This window comes from Triturus cristatus, chromosome 12 (genome assembly GCF_964204655.1).
Source record: "Triturus cristatus chromosome 12, aTriCri1.1, whole genome shotgun sequence".
In the NCBI taxonomy this organism is placed as follows: domain Eukaryota; kingdom Metazoa; phylum Chordata; class Amphibia; order Caudata; family Salamandridae; genus Triturus; species Triturus cristatus.
Genome location: NC_140595.1, coordinates 12,372,923 through 12,397,403, shown reverse-complemented (window position 1 = coordinate 12,397,403; position 24,481 = coordinate 12,372,923). Strand labels below are relative to the sequence as shown.

The following is a 24,481-nucleotide window of genomic DNA, read 5'->3' as shown; positions in this document are numbered from 1 at the left end:
TGGCACGAACTGAAGCATCTTGGCACTCTCGGCCACTGACGGTTTGGATTTATGTTTAAAAGAGTCAGCCTTGCGTTGTGAACGTGGCAATGGAAATTCATCAGACTCTGCACCATTTTTGAGCCGAGAGAGGTCACGATGCAACACACTGTCAGGAAACCTACTATCATGATTCATAATAGTCAGACGCCCTTTTAATTTGCAAGAGCATGACTATTCAGGAGTCTATTCCTTTTCAGATCATACATTGCCCGACGGAGTGGGTAAGCTACATATGACTAGTGCTTCCCTGGCGAAATTCATTTTAAATGGCTAGTGCTTCTATAAAACAGATAAGAACTTCTAACTCCCCACACCACTGCTTGATTAGGGACAGAAATAAACAATAACAAGCTAGTTTTCTCAAAAGGATAGTGCCCATCTAAAAGACGACAAAGAGCACGGAAGCAAAGCAACATGGTCACCATGCACGTAATCAGCAGCATAAAAAATTGTGCTAAAGAAACAACTGCGGGCTTACCTACGTGCTCCCTTGTAATCTGTACAGTGGGAAGAGCCTGGATTTTCTCCTTGTCCGCTGGTGGGGGTCCAGTGTTCTCAAACTGATTTAGCAACTGAAAGAATAAGTACAGATGCAGAATAAAATACTACTTGACTCGCAAAAAGCAAGACTGCAGCTCTTTAACCCTAACAAACTCTTGCACTGACAGAAGATGAAGAAAGGTCATGTCTTAAAATGAGGACCACTTTTCAACAGACCCAGGCTAGCCAGACCTAGATACGTACACATGTCTCAGAAAACAGTAGCAGTGCTCTGAAGAAGAGTGCCACACTTGGTGCTACAAGCATCAACGTCACAGACTTCACTGTGACGTCCTCTTGTTAATCTACAACACGAACAATGTTTAATGCTGCATTACAAACATTTCAAAAAGAAGGATCGAGTTAAAAACGTGCCGCAGTCATCTAGTGTTGTGAAGGTCTGCAAGACCAACTCGGCCTTTAATTATTCCCAGACTGGTGCACTGGTTACCATTTAAACTAATAATGTTAGTACCTACTATATAAAGTGCTTTGAAATGTTAGAAGGGAAGTAATAAACATGAAAAAAGTTATACAAGATGCTATTTATTGCTAGCTTGACCTGGGTTCTTTGGTGCAAACATCTGCATCTGGTACAGCTTTTGTTTACCATCAGACATTGAGATCTTCAAAGGTCTGTTTCCTTTGACTGCCGTATTGCCGGTGGTCTGGCAATCGTGTGAAGATAATAGTAACGCACAATCTGAAAACGTATGCCTATAGCGGCCAAAGAACAGCAACACTTCCACACCCACAACCTAAATCTTTACACGCCACATGACGGGAAGTTCATTAAAAATGTTACTTATCTGTCCACAAAAATGTAGACAAGTGGTCAGTTCCATTGATGGTGGTTAAAAAAAAAAAAAAAAGAGCGTACACAGCCCTAATCCTATTTTACTTTAGACAAGCTCTTGTTGTATTGCTCTTTACTCGTGCTAAATTTCTGGGGTTTGTTTGTAGTCCAAACAACCTCACAGTGACAAAACCCATCCTCTCCACACCCAGTACAGCAAGCAAAGATGCAAAAAGCGTTTAAAACATATTTGTTTGCTCCAGCATCAATACAAAGGGCTTGTTGGAAAATGGCCCTCTGATGGGTTACCACAAACTTTATGCGTTCCTCTTCTTCGTTTTCTGACTTTTTTTGTTGGTTTTAGGACTCAGAGCACTATCACTGCTGAACAGCGCTAAAGTGCATGTGCTCTATTCTTTAAACAAGGTATAATTGGTTTACACCTGCTCGACATATTTAGTTTACTTGTAAGTCCCTTGTAAGGAATATGCTACTTACCAGTATGCATCTGTTCTTGGCATGTAGAGCTGCAGAGTTGTACACTTAGCATAGATCGCCATCTGGTGTTGGGCCCGGATGTTTGCAGTTTGTTTTTGTTCTTTGGACAGTCTTTGGAAGTCACGAGTTCGGTGACTCCTCCTTCGGTCCGTACTGCGCATGGGCTTCGGCTCCATCCTCAGATTGTTTTTCGCCAACAGGGAAATGATGGAGCGTAGTAATAACAGTGAGAAACCCATGTGTGTTGTATCTAAATAAGATGGACTGGAACGGATACAGGTAGCCGGGGAGGCGGGTGGGCGTGTACAACTCTGCAGCTCTACATGCCAAGAACAGATGCATACTGGTAAGTAGCATATTCCGTTCGAGGCATATGAGCTGCAGATTGTACACTTAGCATAGATTATATAGCAGTACCCAACCTTAGCGGCGACCACCGGTATCCGTTGCAGCGGTTTGAAAAAGTGTCTTTAGTACAGCCTGGCCCACACTAGCTTGTTGCTTGGAATGCACGTCTACACAGTAATGTTTTGTGAAGGTGTGCGGTGTTGACCATGTGGCTGCTTTGCAGATGTCATCTAAGGGTATGTTCCCTAGAAAAGCCATAGAAGCCCCTAACTTTCTAGTAGAGTGGGCTTTAGGTGGAACAGATAATGTTCTTTTTGCCTTTTGATAGCAAATTTGTATGCACTTTACAATCCACCTAGCTATCCCTGATTTAGAGATGGGGTTGCCTTTATGTGGTGGAGAGAAGGAAACAAACAACTGAAGGGTTGCGTTCTTTGTATGTAGTACAGTAAAGCCCTCTTAACATCAAGTGTGTGTAAGGCCCTTTCTGCAACAGATTGAGGTTGTGAGAAAAAGACAGGTAATTCCACCGATTGATTGAGATGGAAGGGGGAAATGACCTTGGGCAGAAACTTCGGATTTGTACGAAGTATGACCTTGCTGTGATGTATTTGTAAGTAGGGTTCCTGTATAGTGAACGCTTATATTTCGCCAACCCTTCTAAGGGAAGTGATAGCTACGAGGAAAGCTGTTTTCCAGGTGAGGAACTGTAGCTCACATTTATGCATTGGTTCGAAGGGTGGACCCATTAGTCGTGTAAGAACTACATTTAGATTCCATACAGGGGAAGGTGGTGCCCTGGGAGGAATTACTCGTTTAAGGCCTTCCATAAAGGCTTTAATAGCGGGCACTCTGAACAGTGATAAATGCTGTCTGTTTTGTAGATAAGCAGCAACCGCTGCTAGGTGTAGGCGTATGGAAGAATATGCCAGGTTACACCTGTGAAGATGGAGCAGATAGCATATGATGTGCTGTATGGATGCATCTAAAGGGTTGATTGTATTATTACGGCAGTAAATTACAAATCTTTTCCACTTTGCGGCATAGCATGCTCTAGTGGTAGGACGTCTGGCTTCCATGATGATGTTCATGCAATCAGGGGGAAGGTTAAGGTATCCAAATTCTAAGATTTCAGGAGCCAGATCGCAAGGTTGAGCTGAGCTGGGTCCGGGTGCCTGATTTCTCCATGGTTCTGGGTTAGGAGGCATGGGGACAGGTGCAGTTTTTGATGTGGTACCACCGATAGCTGTAGTAGTGTGGTGTACCACGGCTGCCTGGCCCATGTTGGGGCTACCAGAATGAGTGTGAGGGAGTGTTGCTGTAGCTTCCTTACCACTAATGGAATTAGCGGGAGAGGTGGAAAGGCGTATGCAAATCTGCCTGACCAGTTCATCCATATCGCATTGCCTTTGGACAATGGGTGTGGGTATCTGGCGGCGAAGCTTGGGCATTTTTTGTTTTCGTGGGTGGCGAAGAGGTCTATCTGAGGATGCCCCCACTGTTGGAAGAATGGGTGAAGAACTTGTGGATGCAGTTCCCATTCGTGTAGTTGTTGCGTTTGTCTGCTGAGCAGATCTGCCATGGTGTTTTGTACGCCTGGAACGTGCTGTGCCAGGAGAAAGATGTTTTGGGGAATTGCCCATCTCCATATGCTCTGGGCTAAGCGGGAGAGCTGGGGAGAGTGTGTCCCCCCCTGTTTTTGTATATAATACATTGCAGTCATGTTGTCTGTGCGAATGAGGACTGCTTTGCCCGAAATCTGTTTTTGAAAGGATTTTAGGGCTAGAAAGATCGCCAAGAGCACCAGATGGTTGATGTGGAGCGATTTTTGCTGTGGCGTCCATAGACCTTGCATTGTGAGGTGTAAGAGGTGCGCTCCCGAGCCGTAGAGCGATGCGTCCGCTGTTAGAATCACCTGAGGAACCGGGTCCAGGAACGGCCGCCCTTTGGAAAGGTTTGTGGTGTTCCACCACTGCAGAGAGTGATGGGTGCGGCCGTCCACCAACACCAGATCCGTCAGCTGACCCTGGGCCTGGTTCCACTGTCGTGCTAGGCACTCTTGAAGTGGACGCATGTGGAGTCTTGCATGGGGCACTATGAAAATGCAAGACGTCATCATTCCTATGAGCTTCATAAACACTCTTGCTGGAAGAGAGTGTTGAGGAAGGAATGTTTTGCGCAAGGCTTGTATGCTTGCGATCCTGGCTGAGTTTGGATAGGCAATACCCTTGGAGGTGTCTATAGTTGCCCCGAGATATTGCTTTGTGTGAGATGGTAGGAGGTGGGACTTTTGGTAGTTCACCGTGAAGCCTAGCCGGTGGAGTAGTTGAATGGTGCTGTTGGTGTGTTGCACACATTGGTTGTGGGACGTGGCTTTTATGAGCCAGTCGTCGAGATAAGGGAAGACGTGAATTTGTTGACGTCTGAGGTGTGCTGCTACCACTGCTAGGCATTTGGTAAATACCCGTGGTGCGGTGGTGACCCCGAAGGGGAGAACCGTGAATTGGTAATGCTGACCGTCCACCACGAACCTGAGGTATTTCCTGTGAGAAGGGTGTATTGGAATGTGAAAGTATGCGTCCTTCAGATCCAAGGTAGTGAGAAAGTCTACCTGACAGAGGAGCGGGAGGACTTGTTGTAGGGTGACCATGTGGAAATGGTCTGAATGTATGTATGCATTTAGAGGCCGGAGGTCCAGAATGGGCCTCAGGGTCCCGTCTTTTTTCGGTATTAGAAAATACAGAGAGTAGACCCCTAGATTTTGCTGATTGACGGGGGCCTGCTCTATAGCGTGTTTTTGGAGGAGGGAGAGCACCTCCTGTTTGAGCAGTGTGGAATGTTCTTGAGACATTGGACGGTGCCTTGGTGGGATATTGGGTGGGGTAGATGTTAGCTCGAGACAGTACCCCGACCGAATAATTTGGGTCACCCATTTGTCCGATGTTATGGATTCCCATGCGTGGACAAAGTTTTGTAGTCTGCCCCCGACCGGAGTGGGATGGTCTGGGGGGAGGGAAGGGAAGTCATTGTGCGGGCGGGGTTGCGGAACGGGTAGTGTTAGTTTTGCCCCTGCCCTTATTGTTGTTGCCTCTGTAACCACCCCTTTGGTTGCCCTTTGAAAAGGTATTTTGAGAAGGGGACTTGTAGGAGGTAGAGCCGCTATCGGTGGAGTAGCCTCTGCCTGAGCTACGAAAGGATGAGCGTCGAAAGGAGCGTTTAGGGGTCTGTGATTGGAGTGACCCCATAGACTTTGCTGTGTCTGTGTCCTTTTTCATCTTTTCCAATGCTTCGTCCACCTTTGGCCCAAAGAGAGTTTGTTGGTCAAAGGGGTGATTTAGTATGGACGCCTGGACTTCAGGCTTGAACCCTGAGATCCTGAGCCAGGCATGGCGACGAAGCAGGACACTGGTATTTATGGCTCTAGAAGCAGTGTCGGCTGCATCGAGGGCACACTTAATGGAGGTGTTTGTAATTAGCTTACCCTCCTGTATCAAGTCATGAGCCTTGCGCTTGTGTTTTTCGGGAAGGTGTTGCATAAGAGTCTCAAGCTCGTCGTAGTGTGCTCTGTCATAGCGCGCAAGTAGCGCTTGTGTATTTGCAATGCGCCACATGTTTGCAGCTTGGGAGGCGGTGCGTTTGCCAGACGCGTCTAGAAGTTTGGATTCCTTGTCTGGCGGCGGGGCTTCTCCTGAGGACTGGGAGTTAGCCCGCTTTCTAGCTGTGGACACAACTAGGGAATCTAAGGGAGCAGGGCCCCTAATGTATGCAGGGTCTGTGGGTGCCGCCTTGTACTTTTTATCTATTCTAGGGTTCAGCACCATGGCCCTGACAGGGTCTTTGAACACCTCTGCAGCATGCTTGGTGACGCCTTTAAGCATGGGCAAAATAGACGTGGATTTGTCCTGAATGTCAAATGTGTCCAGTAGGAAGTCGTCTTCCACTGGTTCGCTATGCATGTCCACCCCATGGTAGTGTGCTGCTCTCTGCACTAAGTGGTGAAGCCCTAAGGAGTCCTCAGGGGGAGACGGCCTGGATGGGTATAGGTCGTCCTGAGGTACATCTGGAATGTCAGGGTTTTGGTAGTCTTCCCATGGGTCTGGGGTCCCCGGTGAAGTAAATGTAAATGTAAATTGATACTTGTATAGCGCACTACTCACCCGCAAGGGTCTCAAGGCGCTTGTACGAATACCGCTGTGGAACCCATCCTGGCTTTCCCTGTGAGGCGTCCACTCCTGGGCACCCCCAAGGTGGAGGCCAGGCATCCTTAGCGTTGTGGGGGCCGTTGTGGAGATTAAGCAAGCTATTGCCCAGAGTTGCAGAGTGGGACTCTATGATTGGAATGGCACCGAGGCAAGAATTATCAGGTCCGTGGAAGTTTTGAGCCCAAGACCCGCCGAGGCGGGGAATTGAACCCTGGTCCCGGGCTAGACCTCTGCATCAGGGTCTGCCGCTCTAATTATTGAGCCACACTTCTCCAAGTGGGGTCCATTGGGGCGTCCGCCGGGTCATAATCTGGATCCCCGTAATCCGGATCGGGGAGGGGGTCGGGGAGCGATGAGGTAAGGGTGGCGGAGACCTGGGAGGGGGAGGGGGTGGAGGAGGCGGAGGAGGAGGTAGAGGGGAGGGCACTCTGAGAGGAGAAGTAGCAGAGTCCTTCCGCTTGGGCGGTGGAGGAGGAGCCGGTGTGTCAAGACGTCTTTTCTTGACAATTAAAGTCAATAGCCCAGTCTTTGGATCTTTAGATAGAGTCTTTTGCAAAGGGTCTGGTGTAAAGAGGTCCAGTGGCACCGATTCGTCCGCTGGCGCAGAGGTTTTCGGAGCCGAGGGTTTCGATGGTTTGTGTTGCTTTTTTGGAACCTCTGGTTTTTTCGGCGTCAAAGGAGTTTTCGGCGCCGGAGCGTCGGTGCCGACAGATTTGTGTTTGTGTTTTGTCGGCACCGAGAGTCCAGGCTTCGGCACCGGTGGCTTCGGAGTCGAGCTGGGTGTCACTTTCTTCGGTGCCGAATGGGGTTTGTCGGCACCAGGCGTCGGCTGGCTCGATCCCGAGCTGCCGTGAGACTTCTGAGGCTTCGACACCGGGCCCGAAGGTGGGGTGATAGAAGCTGCGTGCTTGGTTTTGCCCAGGCCTGCAGGCGAGGGTGTAACCTGAGTCTCTTTGGTTTTGGGCACGGGGGTGGGAGGGGGTACAGTACTCACGACCCACTGCGCCGGTGTGATGTCCTCCACGTCGGAGTCGTCGGCCTCGGAAGCGCTGATGACGACGTCCTCCTGCTCGGTGTGTTGTTGCCCCGAAGCTCCGGTGTCGTCTCCGGAGATGTCCGGTGGAGCCGTGGTCGATGAGTGCGCCATGGTGCGTCGAGCTCTTCGATCCCGGATGGTCTTTTTTGAGCGAAAAGACTTGCAGGCGGGGCAGTCTCTAGCCTCGTGTTCTGGGGAGAGGCAAAGGTTACACACCTGATGGAGGTCGGTGTGGGGAAATTTAGACCCACATTTTGGGCACTTTTTGAACGGAGTCCTTTCCATCGGCCGGGACCGGAGTCGAGGAGGGCCCGAAGGCCGGTGCCGATGTACGGGATGGAGAAAAGTGCCTCTTCGAGAGATGAAGATGATGAGGAAACTCGAAGAACGAGGATTTTCCGTCGAGGCTGGAACCGTAGAAGTTCGAATCCGGAGCACGAAGTATCACATCCGAGCCCGATGGCGGAAAAAAAACAATCTGAGGATGGAGCCGAAGCCCATGCGCAGTACGGACCGAAGGAGGAGTCACCGAACTCGTGACTTCCAAAGAACAAAAACAAACTGCAAACATCCGGGCCCAACACCAGATGGCGATCTATGCTAAGTGTACAATCTGCAGCTCATATGCCTCGAACAGTGGTATACCATATACCTATGGCCTGTAACCGAAATGGTACTAGTGGGCCTGCAGCACTGATTGTGCAACCCACACAAGTAGACTTTCAAACCGGTCTCAGGCCTGCCATTGCAATGTCTGTGTGAGCAGATTACTGCCACTTCGACTTGGCATTTAAAACCACTTGTCAAGCCTTAAACTAGGACAAGCACTTTTAAGTTTTAAATGTCCTGGTAGTGACAGCTACATTTTTTTTCGCTGCTGTGAGGTCTACTCCTCTCATAGGCTAGCATTGGGAATTCCTTAATACACAAACTGTAAATCCTGATTAGAAAGGAGTAGCTGCATCATGTTTCTTATCTTCCTCTTTACTGCTGAACTTGGATTTAACCTTACCGTTTTAGAAATTACACTTTTAGAAAGTGGACATTTCTCTACTCTTACTGATATGTTTGCCTTGGAGTCTGACTTCAATACATGACTCGGATGGGTGGCCACTACACTTTGTGCATTTCTTCTAGACAGCCACAAACACAGAAAGGGTGGGTGTGACAGAACTCATCTGCATTCATGTAAGTTCTGATGGCTCTTCCTGGGCAGGAAGAGTGAGGGGGAGCTGACCCTTATACCTGAATAGGCAGTGTCTTGTGTCCCACCTGTTGAATACTTTGCCGGACTGCTGCTCAGAAGGAACTGCTTTCTGATTTGCTGAACTGCCCTGCTGAGGATAAGGATCTCACTTGAACCCAGAGTTATTCCAAGGGCTTGCCCCCTGTATCTGAAGTCTCAGGGCCATCAAAGACTTCCTTTAACTTTGCTGCTGCTGCTGGGCTCTGCCATCTGCTAGTCCTCCCTTGTCGGAGGTGCCAATCCAGCCCTAGGCGTCAGAAGTGGGTTCTGCAGTGCCAATCAGAACCGAAGCAGTGCCCTTCGACGCTGAGCCAATCTGAGCACATCTCTGCATGAATCGACAACAACACGGGACACAACAGAGTTTCAACAACGACATAGCGTCTGTATCGTAAGAGGTTCAACGCCGACGTGGAACCCGACTGCGCGTCTCGAAGACCACACATCAACCCGACCGTGTGAATCGGAACTGATGCATCAAGTCTACCACCACTGGTTCTTTTTCAGCGGAACCTGCGTGGGTCGTGATCGCGGTCAGCCTCAACTTTGGATTTACCCTAGTCTGGCATAACCTCAAGTAACCTTTTAGCACGATTAACTTCCAAGCACCATTTTTGGCTTATTCTTTAAAAATTCATGCCTCCGTTCTACTGATTGGATTTTTGACAAAACACATCCTCTCCACACTCCAAATAGCAAGCAAAGATGAAAAAAGCATTTAAAACGTGTGTTTCCTCCAGCTTCAATACAAAGGACTCATTAAGAGAAATGCATTTTTTCGTGCGGAATACTAGGGCCAGCAAGCTTGGATTATGGCTAGTATCCCTACCCAAAATCGAGCCATTACAAGATAATGAATCCAGAATGGGGACTAACCTGCAGACCAATCTTTACAGTTTCTTCTTCCCGAAGATAATCACAATTCTGAGCCCATTACTAGAATCTATTCTGTTGCTACGCACCATCTGTTTCAAGCACGTGATAAACTGCAGAGGCAGGAGAATGCGTATGTGCTGACAATGCAGGGTGGGGGGCGCCACGAGATAACGAGGCTGCCATACACCAGCGAGTGCTTTACAGCTCCCCCTTGTGAAGGAGGGAGGGAGGTTGGAGCAAGGCTCAGCAAGCGCCTTCAGCTTCACATCCAAGCCTGGGTATGTTGTTTCTAAGCCTTGAATTATTCAGGTTGTTCGCGGGCCCAGTATTGGCAAACTGGGTTATTGCCAGTTCAGAAACACCAGGCTACTCAGAATACCAGAGAGCATTTCACCCCTGTCCCTGTTGCAAGGAAAACCACTCTGGGCCACTGATTATGTGGGCCAAAGTGGTCTCTTGCGTAAGCTAGTCTTCCTTCTCAACTGACATTAAACCCTGCTAAGTTACCTATACGGTCTCTTTAGTGCAGGACTTAAACTGGTTTGCTAACACATGCCTTAATGGCATTCTTATCCAGCAGCAAAGCTCGCGGTTAGGTATGCGCCACAAACACCTCGAGAAATGAATGCAAGCATAAGTTTACCAAGCATCCTTCACTCAGAGTGAGCAGGCCTAGCGTAATGGGGGGGTTGAATAATTCGGATTACACACAGTTGTATCTCTCGTGCTAGTATCTCGCTCAGAAATGGAAGCATTAATACTACCTAAGCGCAGGATAAGTTATCTCATTCGTCCTTAGTACTATACCTTTTCATTCAAGTCTTATGAGACCGAGTGGTGTTGGCGTGATTGTCATCTAAAAGGAAGTGCATCTTGGGGCCTTTACGAAGCGCAAAGGAAAAGATGTTACATGAGATCTCCATTACAAAAATCTTCAATAAATTAAAAAGTGCTGCATCTACAAGCAGCACGATCCCGAAACACCTTCGGAATGACAAGTTCTCTTTCACTAAACACATATGCCAACCTAGGCACATTTTCTATATTCGTTGTTGCATGAAACCATGCAGAGGTAGTATGTTACCATTTTTCAAATATAGTTATTTAAAACGAAATAAAGTGGTCAGAAAGGGAACCACAACCTTAGAGAAAGCGAGCACGGCCCTGTGCCTTTACATCCAAAGGACGGACGACCCAGCAGTCCTGGGGGCACTGGTTTGGCAGGTGAATGTCCTGTGCCTTTAAAACCCAAAGGACGCCTCAGCAGTCTGAGGGCACTGATTTCACAGGTGAATGTCCTGGGTCTTTAAACTCAAAGTATGACTAGGCATTCCCAGAGGGCACCGATTTGGCAAGTGATCGGTAGTTCATTTTTCGACGGAATGGTATTGAGATGTCTCATCCCTGGGCTGTGCCTTTCCCTGCTTATATATGTTACGTAACATCGTTTGACATCTTTTGGTGTAGTGTTTCTCACCATAATGTGTTTACAAGTGGACTTAATAAAACCGCACAGCATACGCAAAATTTCACTTGTGTGGCAAGAAAATAAAAGAAAAGATGCACGTTTGTTGCATCCCGTCCATTCACAATAGTCAAGCCCTTCCGAAAAAAAATATGCCTAATTGAAGAGAGAACAAGGATGATGAGGTATGAAAAGAAGCTTGTGATTCCAAGTCAACAAGAAAGCCTAGATCAGCTGGCTTCGGCACACGGATATCTTGAGGAAGTTCAAGACAGGAACTTTAATTGCACCATTACTACAGTTCCCTTTCAATGGGAAAAAGTAGGGCAAGAAAATGTTAGAGAAGTCACCATAAAAAAGGTCACAGTGTTTGATGCGCAACAGAATTGCCAACGTCCACCCTCCAATTTCAAGACCGTCTACACCAACTCTGTGCTTAGTTGATGAGGAATTTAAAAAAACTTGGAAATCATGAAACCTATTTACTGTAATACCGATATCAGACCAATGGTCAAAATAGTGATGGGTCCAGAGGACACCCATTTTGGTGAAGCTCTGAGTATTAGTGATCCGAAAATAGAGTGCAGTCACCAGAAAGGCAGACTGAAGTCGGCCAACTGGAGATCACAGCTACCACTGGCTCAAAAGGCATGGGAGAGAAGCGCAAACGAAGCATTCATATACACACAAATCACAAGGCTTCAAATTGGAGGTTGCAGATGAAGGAGATGCCCAAAAATGTGGCTTGACCAAAGCATTCTATAGCAGAATTTTGGGGGACTACGTCTACCGTGCAAGAAATGCATCTAGAGTTCAGTTGCAAAATCCAGAACATTTGGTCTTGTACTTTCTCCTCAGATACAGGTGCCTGGCTGCTTATTTTCTCTAGTTATCTCTAGTTATCCAGGAAAAGTCGAATTTCAGGTACGAGGTGTCCAAGCTTAGAAAGGGATGAGAGGCAGAGGAGCTAGTCCTGATAGAAGAGCAGATGTTCTTGGAGGATGAAATGAATAAAATGACAGTAGACTGATCAGTCTGGGAAGCAGTGCCCCTTGGCCAAAGAAGAACAAAAAATACAGATTCATAACAGTTTAGTGTGGTGCCCCATTTATTGCAGGAGGGTTCTGGGCATCAGGAAGTGGCAAAGAATACATGAATGAACTATCCCTTTAGTATGGGAGGATGGCAAGTCTGAAGGGGTCTCCTTGCCCAACCATGAAGGTTACAGGGAATTTCACCTTTTACAATCAAGAGGGAAACCACCCGACAACAGAACCCCGATTCATGATGCATACATCAGTATGCAGGATTCGCAGCTTTGACACATCAGGACTGCTCAGGAAGTTATATCCCTGACCCATCCAATCATGGACTTGAAATGATGACCAGGCCAGAGTAGAGCACCTTATCCTGATCCAGGAGCGTGCTGGGATTGCACAGGCAACCACCGAAAGCATCCCTTCAAGGTCTATAACGTCATTACGTTTCTTAAATGCTTGCAGCATTGAAGACTCGCACTTCTGAGTCAGGAGTGGGGCAATAATGGGACAAGTATCCTTAAAGCTATGTAGTGATCAAAATCCGGGTACTGGAAAGACTCTAGCTGCAGAGCTCAGCCCCCTTGGCAAGAGCAAAGTGTGTTGGTGGATTTAAGGGAATATCAGAATCTGTAAACGGTACAGCTGATATTGAGAACACACACATGGATGTGAGGAAGGAGCTTTATGCAGAGGATCATTCTGTGACAAAGGCACGAGGTGTCCCTATTCTGACCATGTGATGACACTGGTGCCCACCCATCTGCTGATCATGTAAAAGAGGCTAGGACCCAGAATATGCAGACCTTGTAATAAAAATCAGAATCCCACAGGCCAAGTAAAGCCATGAAAAATGACCCTCGCATCTGCAGATCACACAAGGAGAAGAAGTGGATATCCAACACCTGCAGACCACGCGAGAACAGGCTGATATCCAACACCTGCAGACCACGTGAAGAGAAGAGGCTTATACCTCACATCTGCAGACTAGCGAGGAGAAGAGGCTTATACCTCACACCTGCAGACCACGCGAGGAGAAGAGGCATATACCTCACACCTGCAGACCACGCGAGTAGAGGCATATACCTCACATCTGCAGACCACGCAAGGAGAAGAGGCTTATACCTCACACCTGCAGACCACGCGAGAAGAGGCTTATACCTCACACCTGCAGACCACGCGAGGAGAAGATGCTTATACCTCACACCTGCAGACCACGCGAGGAGAAGAGGCTTATACCTCACACCTGCAGACCACGCGAGAAGAGGCTTATACCTCACACCTGCAGACCACGCGTGGAGAAGAGGCTTATACCTCACACCTGCAGACCACGCGACGAGAAGAAGCGGACATTTAGAGGAGTTTGGGACCCAGAAACCCCAAACCATGGGAAAGCAAGAGACATGGACTGTACATCTGCCTACCATCTGACATGATGAAGAGGCAGAAACCCCCACGGTCAGACTTTTTAACAAGAGGGAAAGCTTCAAAAGTAGAGAAATGAGATAGAAAGCTGCATGTCAAATTCACACACCATCCGAGAAGAGGATGATGCCTGGACCCAAATGCACAGAAAATGAGAGATGAAGAAGTTGTTAAGTCTTAAGTAAAGAGCAGAATCTTGCAACATCCATATCCAGGCCTGCTGAAGTTTCTCATGAAGACCCGTATCCCAAGATGCCCACCAATACTGTGCAAGTCTTACCTGTGTAATGATGGCATCCAAGCCATTGGCACCCCAGGCGTAGTCCATCGGATTCGAATGCAAGACCCCCCTGGAGGAGGAAGGAGACGAGCAGAGGTTAATGTCCAACAGAGGGGCTCCAATCAGAGACCCCCCCTCCGAATGGTGCCGGCAGCCTGCAACTCACCAAGGTCCCATTCCGAGGTTTGGCATGGCCGTCGGTGCAATGATTCCATTCACCAATTGCTGTATGATCCTGAAAGGCAGACAATGGTAGGTGAGCCCGCAGGTAAGAGAATCTTCAGGGCCACTCACAGACAAACCCTCGAAATGTGCAAGTCCCTCCCACACCAAACACTGGCCCGGATTATGGGGGCTTTTAATCCAACGTGCACCCTGGTGTTTTTATTCCTAGTACCCCATACATTATTATCTACACGAATTGCATTTCACTGCATCACTCCAAAGGTGACTGTTGGTTGCTTTTATGTACCAAGTGCCTAACGTCCTTCCAGATATTTGCAATAAACTGCAGAGAAAAGCAATCGAGAATTGATAACCAAACAGGAAGTCATAGATATTAGAGGTCTTCACCTTAAACAGCACTTGTGCTTTTCCCTGCTGTCATTTAGACGTGATTGGAGAGGTATCCATTGAAAACAACCTCTGGAGATATATGTTCATTGTTTTAAAAGCAAATCCATTAAGCTTAAATGTGGACATTGGACAAGGATTATTAAAATGACCAAATCCATGAAATAATAAAGGAGCAGCGCTTAAGAACAAAGAACCATTGCAGAAACACATACACAAGTGGATATGTCATTTAACCCTTACCATTTCCACTTGTTCCGCCCAATGGCTATTGAGAGTCAAAATGTTTCCCCTATCCTGAGAGCGAAATCATTTCAGCAATCCTATCATCTGTTTAAGGGTATGAGCTCTCCGTCGATGTCTACACATAAAAGCCAAGGACAACTACAGATACTGGTCTACCGCCAATCCCAGGGAGCTCAGAATTGCATGGAAGAAAGACATCACTGGTGATTGTCCATCTGTTGTTCCAGATTTCAGACCTTCTAACCAATTGCACCACAGAGAAGTCAAAGAACGGAAGTATAAAGAATAGGAGTCGATGATCCGCACATATTTACCTGCCCAACAGAGATTGGACCCCTCAAGTCAAGCTCTGGAACGTTTCCTGGAGTCCAAAACATTAGATACCAATGTCTATTGAAAAGGATACAAACTCGAGCCTGGCTTGGTCTTGGAGCTAACACAACATATAGTTAAGATATTTCTAAGGTAAATCCAGGATAATCGAGGCCCTGCTTTTCATCCAAGACTGCTTGCGCTGTTTTTTGCTTTTTTCCCCCAGCCTGCCTATAATACAAGAGACATGGAAAAAAGGGCTGTATTCACTCCTGACACATTGATTTGTCAAAGGAAATAAGACCCCATCTCACCCTTCTAAAGTGGGGACACCCTCTTGTCGGCCTGGTGTACGGCGTGCTGTAAGACGTGCCCGCGGCTGCCTGGCACCATACCGCTGACGAGATTGTTGTTCTCGCTCTCTTCGGTTCTCAGTGTCCCGGTTGTCCTCAGGATTCGAGCTGGACCCAAAACCAGGAAATTCAAAGGTGTCGTCAAATATGCCAAAGGCAATTTGTCCGTAGCCCTGTGGCAAACTGAACATGTGCTGGTCCAAATTCTGGAGAGAGAACAATGTAGTTGAAGACTGCTATCAGCTCTTTTCAAGAAGTTATTAAATAGCGTACAAAGTCACACCACCACCCACAAAAACACATGTTCATATGCCACCGACCACCCCCTAAAAACTGGATGAATAATAAAACAGAAGAGGCGTCAAAGCGTGGACTCGCATGCACACACACTACCTCACTCTGCAGGGTAAATGTATTGCTTTGGCTCCTGTACAGGAGTTAATTATTTACATTCTCTGTATGATGGAGGTGGGTGCTATCTGGGTAGTCTCCTGTGCTAATGGCATCGAACAGGCAATGCAACAGAGGTACCCTCTGCTAAGAGTATTACAAAAGAACCAGGGGGGCTGGAGCCTGTTTTCTAGTTGCAGACATAACTGTGTGGAATGGTACAATTGGGGGCCAGAGAAATTAACTTAACAAATGCTGCCGCACAACAAACTGTGTAGCTAGACAACCTCATCGTTTGGAGTCTAAGGATACAAGTTCCCACTTAGGGGTCTGGAATGTGTACAGTGGAATGAAATATTCTTCCAGTGCTTTGAGGACATGGAACACGTACCTCAAATGGGTGTCGATTCTGGTCACTGCCTGGGGCCGATGAGCTGGAGCCATTTTCTGCATTTCTGAAGAAAACATAGGTTAGGCGGTCTCATTTAAGCGAGGTGAAACATTAACCCACATAGGAGGAGAGTTGAAGGAAAGGACTGGAGAAGAAACTTACTTTAAGGAGAATGATACTCCAAAAACGTACAATTACAAATATTACTAATCAGTAGAACGCACAAAGCTGTTGCATCCGCCACATCCCCAAAAAGATAACCATCAAGAATTCCCTTGATTTCAACACACTGACATGCGTGTAAAATGATCTGTTTGGCCCATGCCGGGTGTATGTTTAAAGGAGGTTTAACACCTTCATCATCCTTCTCACAATCAAACTCTATCCTGAAATATACTGAAAGAGTGAAACCAAACAAGGCTGCATGAATGGGGAAGTGTACAGTAAACACCCCTATGCTGAAAAGCTGTTACCACTCTAAATGCTCCCTGCAGAAAGCTGGCTCTGTATATACTATTCTTTTCAACTGGGAGCTATAGAGGGGAACTGCCACGCTGCCCTCCACTCAACATCTATCAAAACCAATAAGGGCTTGGCATCAAGAGGAATCACATTTGAACTTTAGGACCTCCACTACTATAGGGAATACCTATCTCCCCCCAATCTCTGGCATCACGTCCAAACTAGTGAAGTCCTGGACCTCTTAAATTTCAATTAAAAAGACCTGCAGCACTACCCTCCGTTGCCTAACAATATTTTTTCTCACAAAAAAGTTAATCACCAGAACTCAGAAAAGTAATCAGAGAAATAGATGTGAGAAGTGAGAGGGCACCTCACGTACCCAACACCAGGGAGGCTACCAGCTGGTTCTCGCCAGTATGCCCACGTTTTGTCATCATTGGTTGCCAACTCACAAGAATCAGGAAACTAGTGTCCAGTGAAGAAGAACGTAGACAGACAAAGAAAAGAAATCTCGAAGAGACTTTGCTGTCCCCATAAACAGAAAAAGAGAAAGAAAAACCCAGTGTATTGCAAATAACATCTATTTCTCCGATTACTTTTCTGAGTTCTGGTGATTTACTTTGTGAGAAAAAATATTGTTAGGCAATGGAGGGTAGTGCTGCAGGTCTTTTTAATTGAAATTTAAGAGGTTCAGGACTTCACTAATTTGGACGTGATCTGTATATACTATACCAAAGTAAGGTATAGTGTGCAGAGTCCAGTGGAACCCCAAAGGTAGGCAGAGGTAAAAGTAGATAGCACCTTACTCTCTATTAGTGGTAGGATAGTCGAGCAGTGAGGCTCTATCAGAGGACAGTGTTAAGCATTTGTTGTACACACTCAATCAGCAAATGATGTCACACACTCAAAGACTGAACTTCAGACCAACTGGTTTTGTATAAAAAATATTATTTTAGTTATTTTATTTCCTAGAACCAAGGGCAAACCTGGCACAGGTAAGTGATTTATACTTTGCAGTAATAATACAGTTTTGAATTGCAGTTGTATATATACTTGCTATGGTTACAGTAGAACCACTGGTAATGGAATACTTTGAAATATTGTACATATACTTTGTATTGGCTTTTCAATCGGATTGCAAGTAAGTTACTTTACAGATTACTTTTCTTACACAGGGCAGTATACCTGGATACTGCACTGGGACATTTCCTGTAAACAGGTAAGTAAAAGCGTTTGTTATTTGGTGACAGTTTTTTGTTTTTTTTAAACATTTCATTTTTCAATTGCCACTTGGGCTAGAGCCCAACATAATCCACTGGATAGCAAAATATCAAAGAATTAGCAGCAATGAAAATATCAATGGGTACACTTTGTGCTCAAAATAAAAGAAAAACTATGAACTGTACGCAGACATTCCCACCCCACCCGCATCGGCAAGCAAAATTCAGTACACCTACGTGTCCAAGAAAAGGAAACGATGCAACATATATTTTGGCCCACGAGCTTCTCATGAGGCAGGTCCTATGGGGATTGCAAAGGAAGAGGAGGGAGATCAATGCCGCCATGTCTTTCTATGTTTTTGGGTGCAGCCCCTCGCTTGAAACACTGTCGACCCCGCACCCATACATTTATCTAGCTCTTTCTGCCACTTCCCTATCGTCGGGGGCGAAGTTCACTTCCACAACTTATTTGGTTACAGTTTTAGAGACTTTTATAGATTTTCCAACTCCACACTTAGAAACTTTTTCATAGAAAAAAAGTCAATGTTATCCTATGTGGGAAAATAGTGTTATTGGTTCAGAGTTAAGTACTTTGTTGTGGGAGTTGGGTTTCTGGGGTTAGACTCAGGGGTCCCCCAGGGTCGAGGATGCACTCTCAAAGCACCCTCGGGGGCACTAGGGAGGCTGGGTGCAGGGTGCTGAGGCCCAATGTTATCCAATGGGGATAGGAGACTTCCGGTTGGTGGCTGCTTACGAGCAGGCCACTGGCTTGTAGGAGCAAAGCTCCTGGTGTTAGGCTCAGGGCAAAGGGGATCCTGTTTAGCACACAGACTTTACAGAGGCTAAAGTAGATAATATCTTCCTCTTTTTTGTGGTAGTGTGGTTGAGCAGTCAGGCTTATCAGTAGGCTGTGTTAAGCATGTATTGTACAAAGTCAGGTAAGGAAGGATTTCTAACACTCAAAGACTGAACTCAGACTGATTTGTTTGTTTAAAAATATTTAGTTATATTTTATTTCTAGAACCAAGTCAGGCCTGGTGCAGGTTAAGTGAAATAATACTTTGCAGGTACAATGCAGTTGAATACAATTGAAATGCAGTTGGATGCAATTAGTTTTTTTACAGGTAAGTCAACAGTCTAATTTACTTTATAGTCCATTTTGCGATTACTTTGTACGTTACTTTTGAGATTATTTTTTAACTTACTTTTTCTACTCAGAAAAGGGTAGCTGGGTGCAGCGTGCTGAGGCCCAATGTTGTCCAATGGTGGATAGAGGGCCATCGGTAAGTGACTGCCCACGAGCAGGGCACAAGGTTGTGGGAGCAATGCTCCTGGTGTTAGGCTCAGGACAAAGGGGGATCCGACTTAGCACACAAGGTGAACCCACATCGGCACAGGGGCGGCCTGGTGGAGGGTGCTGTTTTGGCGTCTGGTGCCCCGTTTTCAATGGGGATTGCTGGTTTTGTCTTTTAGCTGCAGGCTTAGTCCAGGAGGAACCAACAGCTGGGCAGGTAAGTTGGAGGGCTAGAGGACGTAGGTGCACCTCAGGTCCTCTTCTCCAGGGCGCAGTGTGGCTGGATGCAGGGTTGTCTGTTGAGGTCGAATTTCACCTTACTGGGCCACTCACGGTTGGGGCGGTCTCCATGCAGAGGCAGAAGGCAACATCTGGCAGTCCTGGAGGGTCAACCCACGGTGGACTCGGACACTAGAGCGCTGGGGGACCTCACTGGGACCGGTGGGCCACTCCGATTCGGGATGTAGGCGTTGGGTGCAGTGGTGGTTCCAAGCGTCAATTTTGTTTTGTCCTCAGCAGGTTCATAGTCTGTCTTGGGAGTTTCTTTTGAATAGAGCTGCTGTTCGTTGGAGATCCAGTCTTTGATAAAGGCAGTCAGTCCTCCGAGAGGTTCTCGAGGTCGCTGGCTGCAGGACAAGGCGACTTTTGGCACAGGATCTCTGGAAACTGCAGATGGGCCGGTAAGGCTGGGGCCAAGTCAGTTCTTCTCTGCAGTCTCCTCTACTGGGCTTTTTCGTTCGTACTTCTTCGTAGGTTGCGGGAATCTGTCTTCTTGGTTCAGGGCTGACCCCTAAATACTATATTTGGGGTGCGTTTTAAGGGTCTTGAGGTCAGTAGCCAATGGACCTTAGGGTGCCTACACCCTTAGTGTGCTCACCCCACTTGGGGGAGAGTGGGCAAAATCCCTAATTCTGATTGGAGTGTGTCTGCCAACTGCAAGATGGCGGGCAGTGATGTGTGCTTCCCCTAGCCTCCCCCACCTGAGGAGTGGGGTTGGCAGAGGTGGGCACACCTTCTGGGCTGCTCTAACTTTTCCTGCCTATCTTCCTGCCGAAAAAGGGGGTGAGTTAGAAAGGGGGCCTACTCCTGATGGCAGGAGAGGCTGGGGGTCGTGTTACAAAGGCAGCAAGGCCTTTGAAGCTCCCCTGCCACAGATGACTCTTCCTGACCAGGGAGAGGTGTGAACACCTCCGCCCAGGAAAGCTTTGTTTCTGGGCTAAGGGAGCAAAGGCTCACACATCTGGGGTCCATCAACATGTCTTGCGGCGGCAGGCTGTTGTTGACCAGTCAGGGAATCCACCAGAGGCAGGTTGTTTCACAGGGGGCATCTCTAAGCTGCCCTCCAAGTGCATTGTATAATAAATCCAACACTGGCATCAGTGTGGGTTTATTAAGCTGAGAAGTTTGATACCAAGCTTCCCAGAATTCAGTAAAGCCATTATGGTGCTGTGGAGTTCGTAATGACAAACTCCCAACCATATACTGTTTTATGGCATTATTGCTCTTACAAAGTCTAAGAATGGAGTCAGACACTGTAGGGGTACAGTGATCATGCAACTGTACTCTCACCAGTGGTATAGTGCCACCAGCTAGAGGGGTGCCTTACCTATATCATAGGCAGTGGGTTGCAGGCATGGCACACAGGGGTGTGTGCCATGCAGACTCTTCACTTTGTTCTGCACCAAAACAAGAAGCTTGCAATGGCAGAGTGTGTGTGTTAAGGGACAGGACTTCTAAGGGTGGCACAATAGGTGCTGCAGCCCTTAGAGGCCTTACCTGGTCACAGTTACCTTGGTACCGATGGTACCTTTTACATGGGGCTTACCTGTGGCCACAGAGGGGCCAATTGTAGGTTCAAAGGTACAGTTTTGTGAAAGAACACAGGCCTTGGGAACCTAATGGGCCGTGACCTTGGCCACTTCAAGCCAAAGTGCACCAGAAATCTGGCAAAAAGTGTGTAATGGGGGGGGGGGGGGGGGGGGGGGGTGTTTACTGCAACAAAAACCAGCTTCCTACACTCCCTAATGAGAGAAATTTCCAAAATGCACCACAGTAACATCTGAGCTTCCTTTCAAGGAACGAACTCAAGAAACCGTGGCGGGCTTAGGATACTGTGACTTCAATCTCATCTCACATCTTCTCAAACTACTGAGACTGCCAAGTACCCAATGAAGGACACATGTGCAGACAAAGAGGACTGCAGGAAATGTTCAATATTGTACAGTCCTTTAATTCGACCTGATTTCCCAGTCAGTTCTTTTCCAAATGTTTTCCCAGCTTTCATTTGACCCACTCTCTAATTGTTTCATTGGCACTCTATACTGTTCCCCAGAAGCCTATGCTTCAGTTTCTATCATTTCTTTTCAAACAGGCCTTTGCATATGAAATGTTTCCGATTCATTACTTCCTCCGAGAACTTTGCCACTCAACTGCTGAAATGATCTGCTTAATAGAAAAAGCAACACGGTCGTATCGCTCTGCATGGAATAATTTCAAGGCCTTGCCATTCCTTTGACAGTACGCCCACGTCTTTGTAGCGTTCTTGCACATAACTTCAACACCAGAACAACACGTGTCTAAAACAAGATATCCTACAACTACAAACTCATGATAACACAATAAAGAGAACATCTTGAGCTAGTTACAGCACCTGCCGACACTGGTGAAACTGGCAACTTAGCTTATATAGTTCAGATAAAGACAACAGTACTTCAAACCAAAGGACAAATCAAACATTCTGAGCAGACACCTACTAAAAAATGTTCCCCCCGCATTGAAGAACGTAACATTAACCTCCTCCATCCCTGAAATTGCTCATAACAAAATGGTTACTTACCAGTAGGAGTAGTTTTGCAGCTTGAAGAATTTTCTGGATTCACATGATGTGCATCATTCCGCTATCTAGTGGTTGGGTCCGGAATTACTTTTTTTTTTTGGTCGCTGTGCAGTTGGTGCCAGGTACGTCCCCTGTGTGACGTCAGACGGTATCCTGGAGGTCGACGTGCAGGGTGGCCATCTTCGGATTCTTTTTAATGTTCTTATTGCCATTGTAATCCCTGAGATGGTTTTGAGAAATACCGATATAGCCCTTTGCTTCACCACCTGTTTGTTTTCCTTATATGGGAGGCTGGGTGGGTCGCATGTGAATCCAGAAAATTCTTCAAGCTGCAAAACTACTACTGGTAAGTAACCATTTCGTTTTGCAGCATGAATCTTTTTCTGGATTCACATGCTATGCATCAGATTATGTAACGGTTTCTCCCGTGTTTGGTAGGCTGTGGTAAAAGGAAGACCTTGCAAACAGGTGTTTAAGCACCCTCTGTCCAATTTGAGCTTCCTTATTCATTTGTATGTCCACACAATATTGCTTCGTAAAGGTGTGTGGTGATGCCCATGTTGCTGCTGAGCAAATGAAGTCAATGGGTACATTGGCCATAAAGGCTAGTGTTGCTCCTTTCTTTCTAGTGGAGTGCGCTGTTGGTTGAATTGTAGTTCTGTTTTTGCATTGGCATAACATAATTGGATGGCTTGTACTATCCATCTTGCAATGGTTGCCTTTGTGACTGGTGATCCTGTGTTGGTGTGTGCCTACGCGACAAACAATTGCTTTGTTTTCCTGATTTGTTCTGTTTTTTGCAAATAATACAGTAAAGGCCTCCTTACATCCAGGGTAAGGAGGCTTTTGTCTCCCTTAGCCTTCGGGTTTTTAAAAAAAAACAGCAAGAGAATGTTTTGATTTAAGTGATCCTTAGATACCAATTTTGGCAAGAACTGTGGGTTGGTTTTTAAGATTGCTTTATCCTTGTGAATTTGTAAGTAGGGTTCTTGTATTGTTAAAGCTTGCAGTTCACTTACTCTTTGTAGTGATGTTCTAGCAATGAGAGGCTGTCTTTAGAGTAATATGCATACATGGGCTCGAAGGGTTTTGCCATTAGTTGAGAAAGTACTGTGTTTAAGCTCCATGTGGGAACGGGAGCACCTTTCGGTTGAGCTATTCTTTTTGCTCCTTCTAAGAACCTTTTGATGACTTGTCTTGTACAAAAGCTTCAGCATGATTTTCCTCTTGCGTATGCCACTATGGCAGCAAGGTGCACTTTAAAGCTGGAGAAATTGATGTTGCTGTCCAAGAGGTAAGTAAGGTTATGTAATCACTGTTTCTTGTGTATTGATTGAACCCATTTTGTTCTAAGCGGTGCACCATGTAATGTATTGCTTCCATTTTGCTGTATAACTTTCTTATTGACGGTTTCCTTCCTTCCTTTAGAATTTCCATAGTTTGCGGAGGCAGGTTGAGATGCCCGAATTCTATATACTCAGGCGCCAAGCTGCTAGCTGTAGTGTCACCGGTTCCGGATGGAAAATCTGGCCCTCCTGCATCGTTAGCAGGTCTTTTTCTGCTTTGATCCTGACCATTTCTCCCCTGGATAGTTCTAGGAGGGTTGAGTGCCATGCGTGCCTTGACAATTGAGCGGCAATGAGACTCATATTTGTTCCTGGCAATACTTCAAAAGATCAACCTACAGACAGTAAATCTACCAGGAGTAGACAACATTACAGCGGACCAACTGAGCAGACAAAACAACTGCTTCCACAGATGGGAGTTGAAGCAGAGGACAGTACAGTATCTATTCAACATCTGGGGAACACCAGTGATAGATCAGTTTGCAACAATGCAGAGCAAGAAATTCCAATACTTTGCCTTGAGGTTTCCACACCACCTATCAAAGGGAAATGCACTTTCACTCAATTAGTCACAGACATTTTCTTATGCCTGTCCACCAATATCTCGGATTTCCTGTGCAAGTTTGCTTAGGGGAAAAAACCTTGTTCCATCCTATTTGTTTAGGTAGAACATTGTTGTTGTATTGTCTGTTTGGATTAGGATATTCTTCCGCTGAATTTTTCTTGAATGCCTTGAGTGCCAGAAAAACAGTTTATCTCCAAGAAGTTGATGTGTTTCATAGAGTCCTGTTCGCTCCTTTGACCATAAACTTTTAGCTGGTTGAAGTGTGCACCCCATCCGCTGAGGGATGCATCCGTGGTGATTGTCACAGATGAAGTTGGGTCCCTGAAAGGTCTCCCCTGCGCTATGTTGTTGGATGCCCACCATTGTATCTGTGCATGCACCCTTTGTGTAACAACCAATAGATCCTCCCAACTTCCTGTGGCTTGAGACCAGCTGTTGGTGAGCCATTCTTGGAATGGGCGCATGTGTATGCGAGCGTGAGGGATAAGTGGGATACATGATGCCATCATGCCTCATTACTGTCCTCACTGTCAGAGACTGATCCCTCTGGTAGAGGGCTGTTTCGTGGTGGATAGCTTGTATCCTGGCTTGTGTGGGGTAAGCCTTTGCTTATGTTGTATTCAGTCTTGCTCCCAGGAAGGTTTTTTTCTCTTTTTGGTGTTGTAGAAGATTTCTTGTGGTTTATTGAGCATCCCAGGTCTT

At 46.6% G+C, this 24,481-nt stretch overlaps 1 protein-coding gene across 1 annotated transcript in view; it reads right to left on the bottom strand.

Annotated features, from left to right (window-relative positions):
* The window catches only part of RNF126 (ring finger protein 126), a 107,321-nt gene that overhangs the window by 9,726 nt on the left and 73,114 nt on the right, over positions 1 to 24,481 (bottom strand). Inside the window, exons 3-7 of the mRNA XM_085639980.1 lie at positions 16,057 to 16,120; positions 15,237 to 15,481; positions 13,958 to 14,026; positions 13,792 to 13,861; positions 521 to 614 (exon numbers count right to left, since the gene is read on the bottom strand). Of these exons, the coding sequence (XP_085496106.1) occupies positions 521 to 614; positions 13,792 to 13,861; positions 13,958 to 14,026; positions 15,237 to 15,481; positions 16,057 to 16,120 (542 nt within the window). The remainder of the gene's footprint in view (positions 1 to 520; positions 615 to 13,791; positions 13,862 to 13,957; positions 14,027 to 15,236; positions 15,482 to 16,056; positions 16,121 to 24,481) is intronic.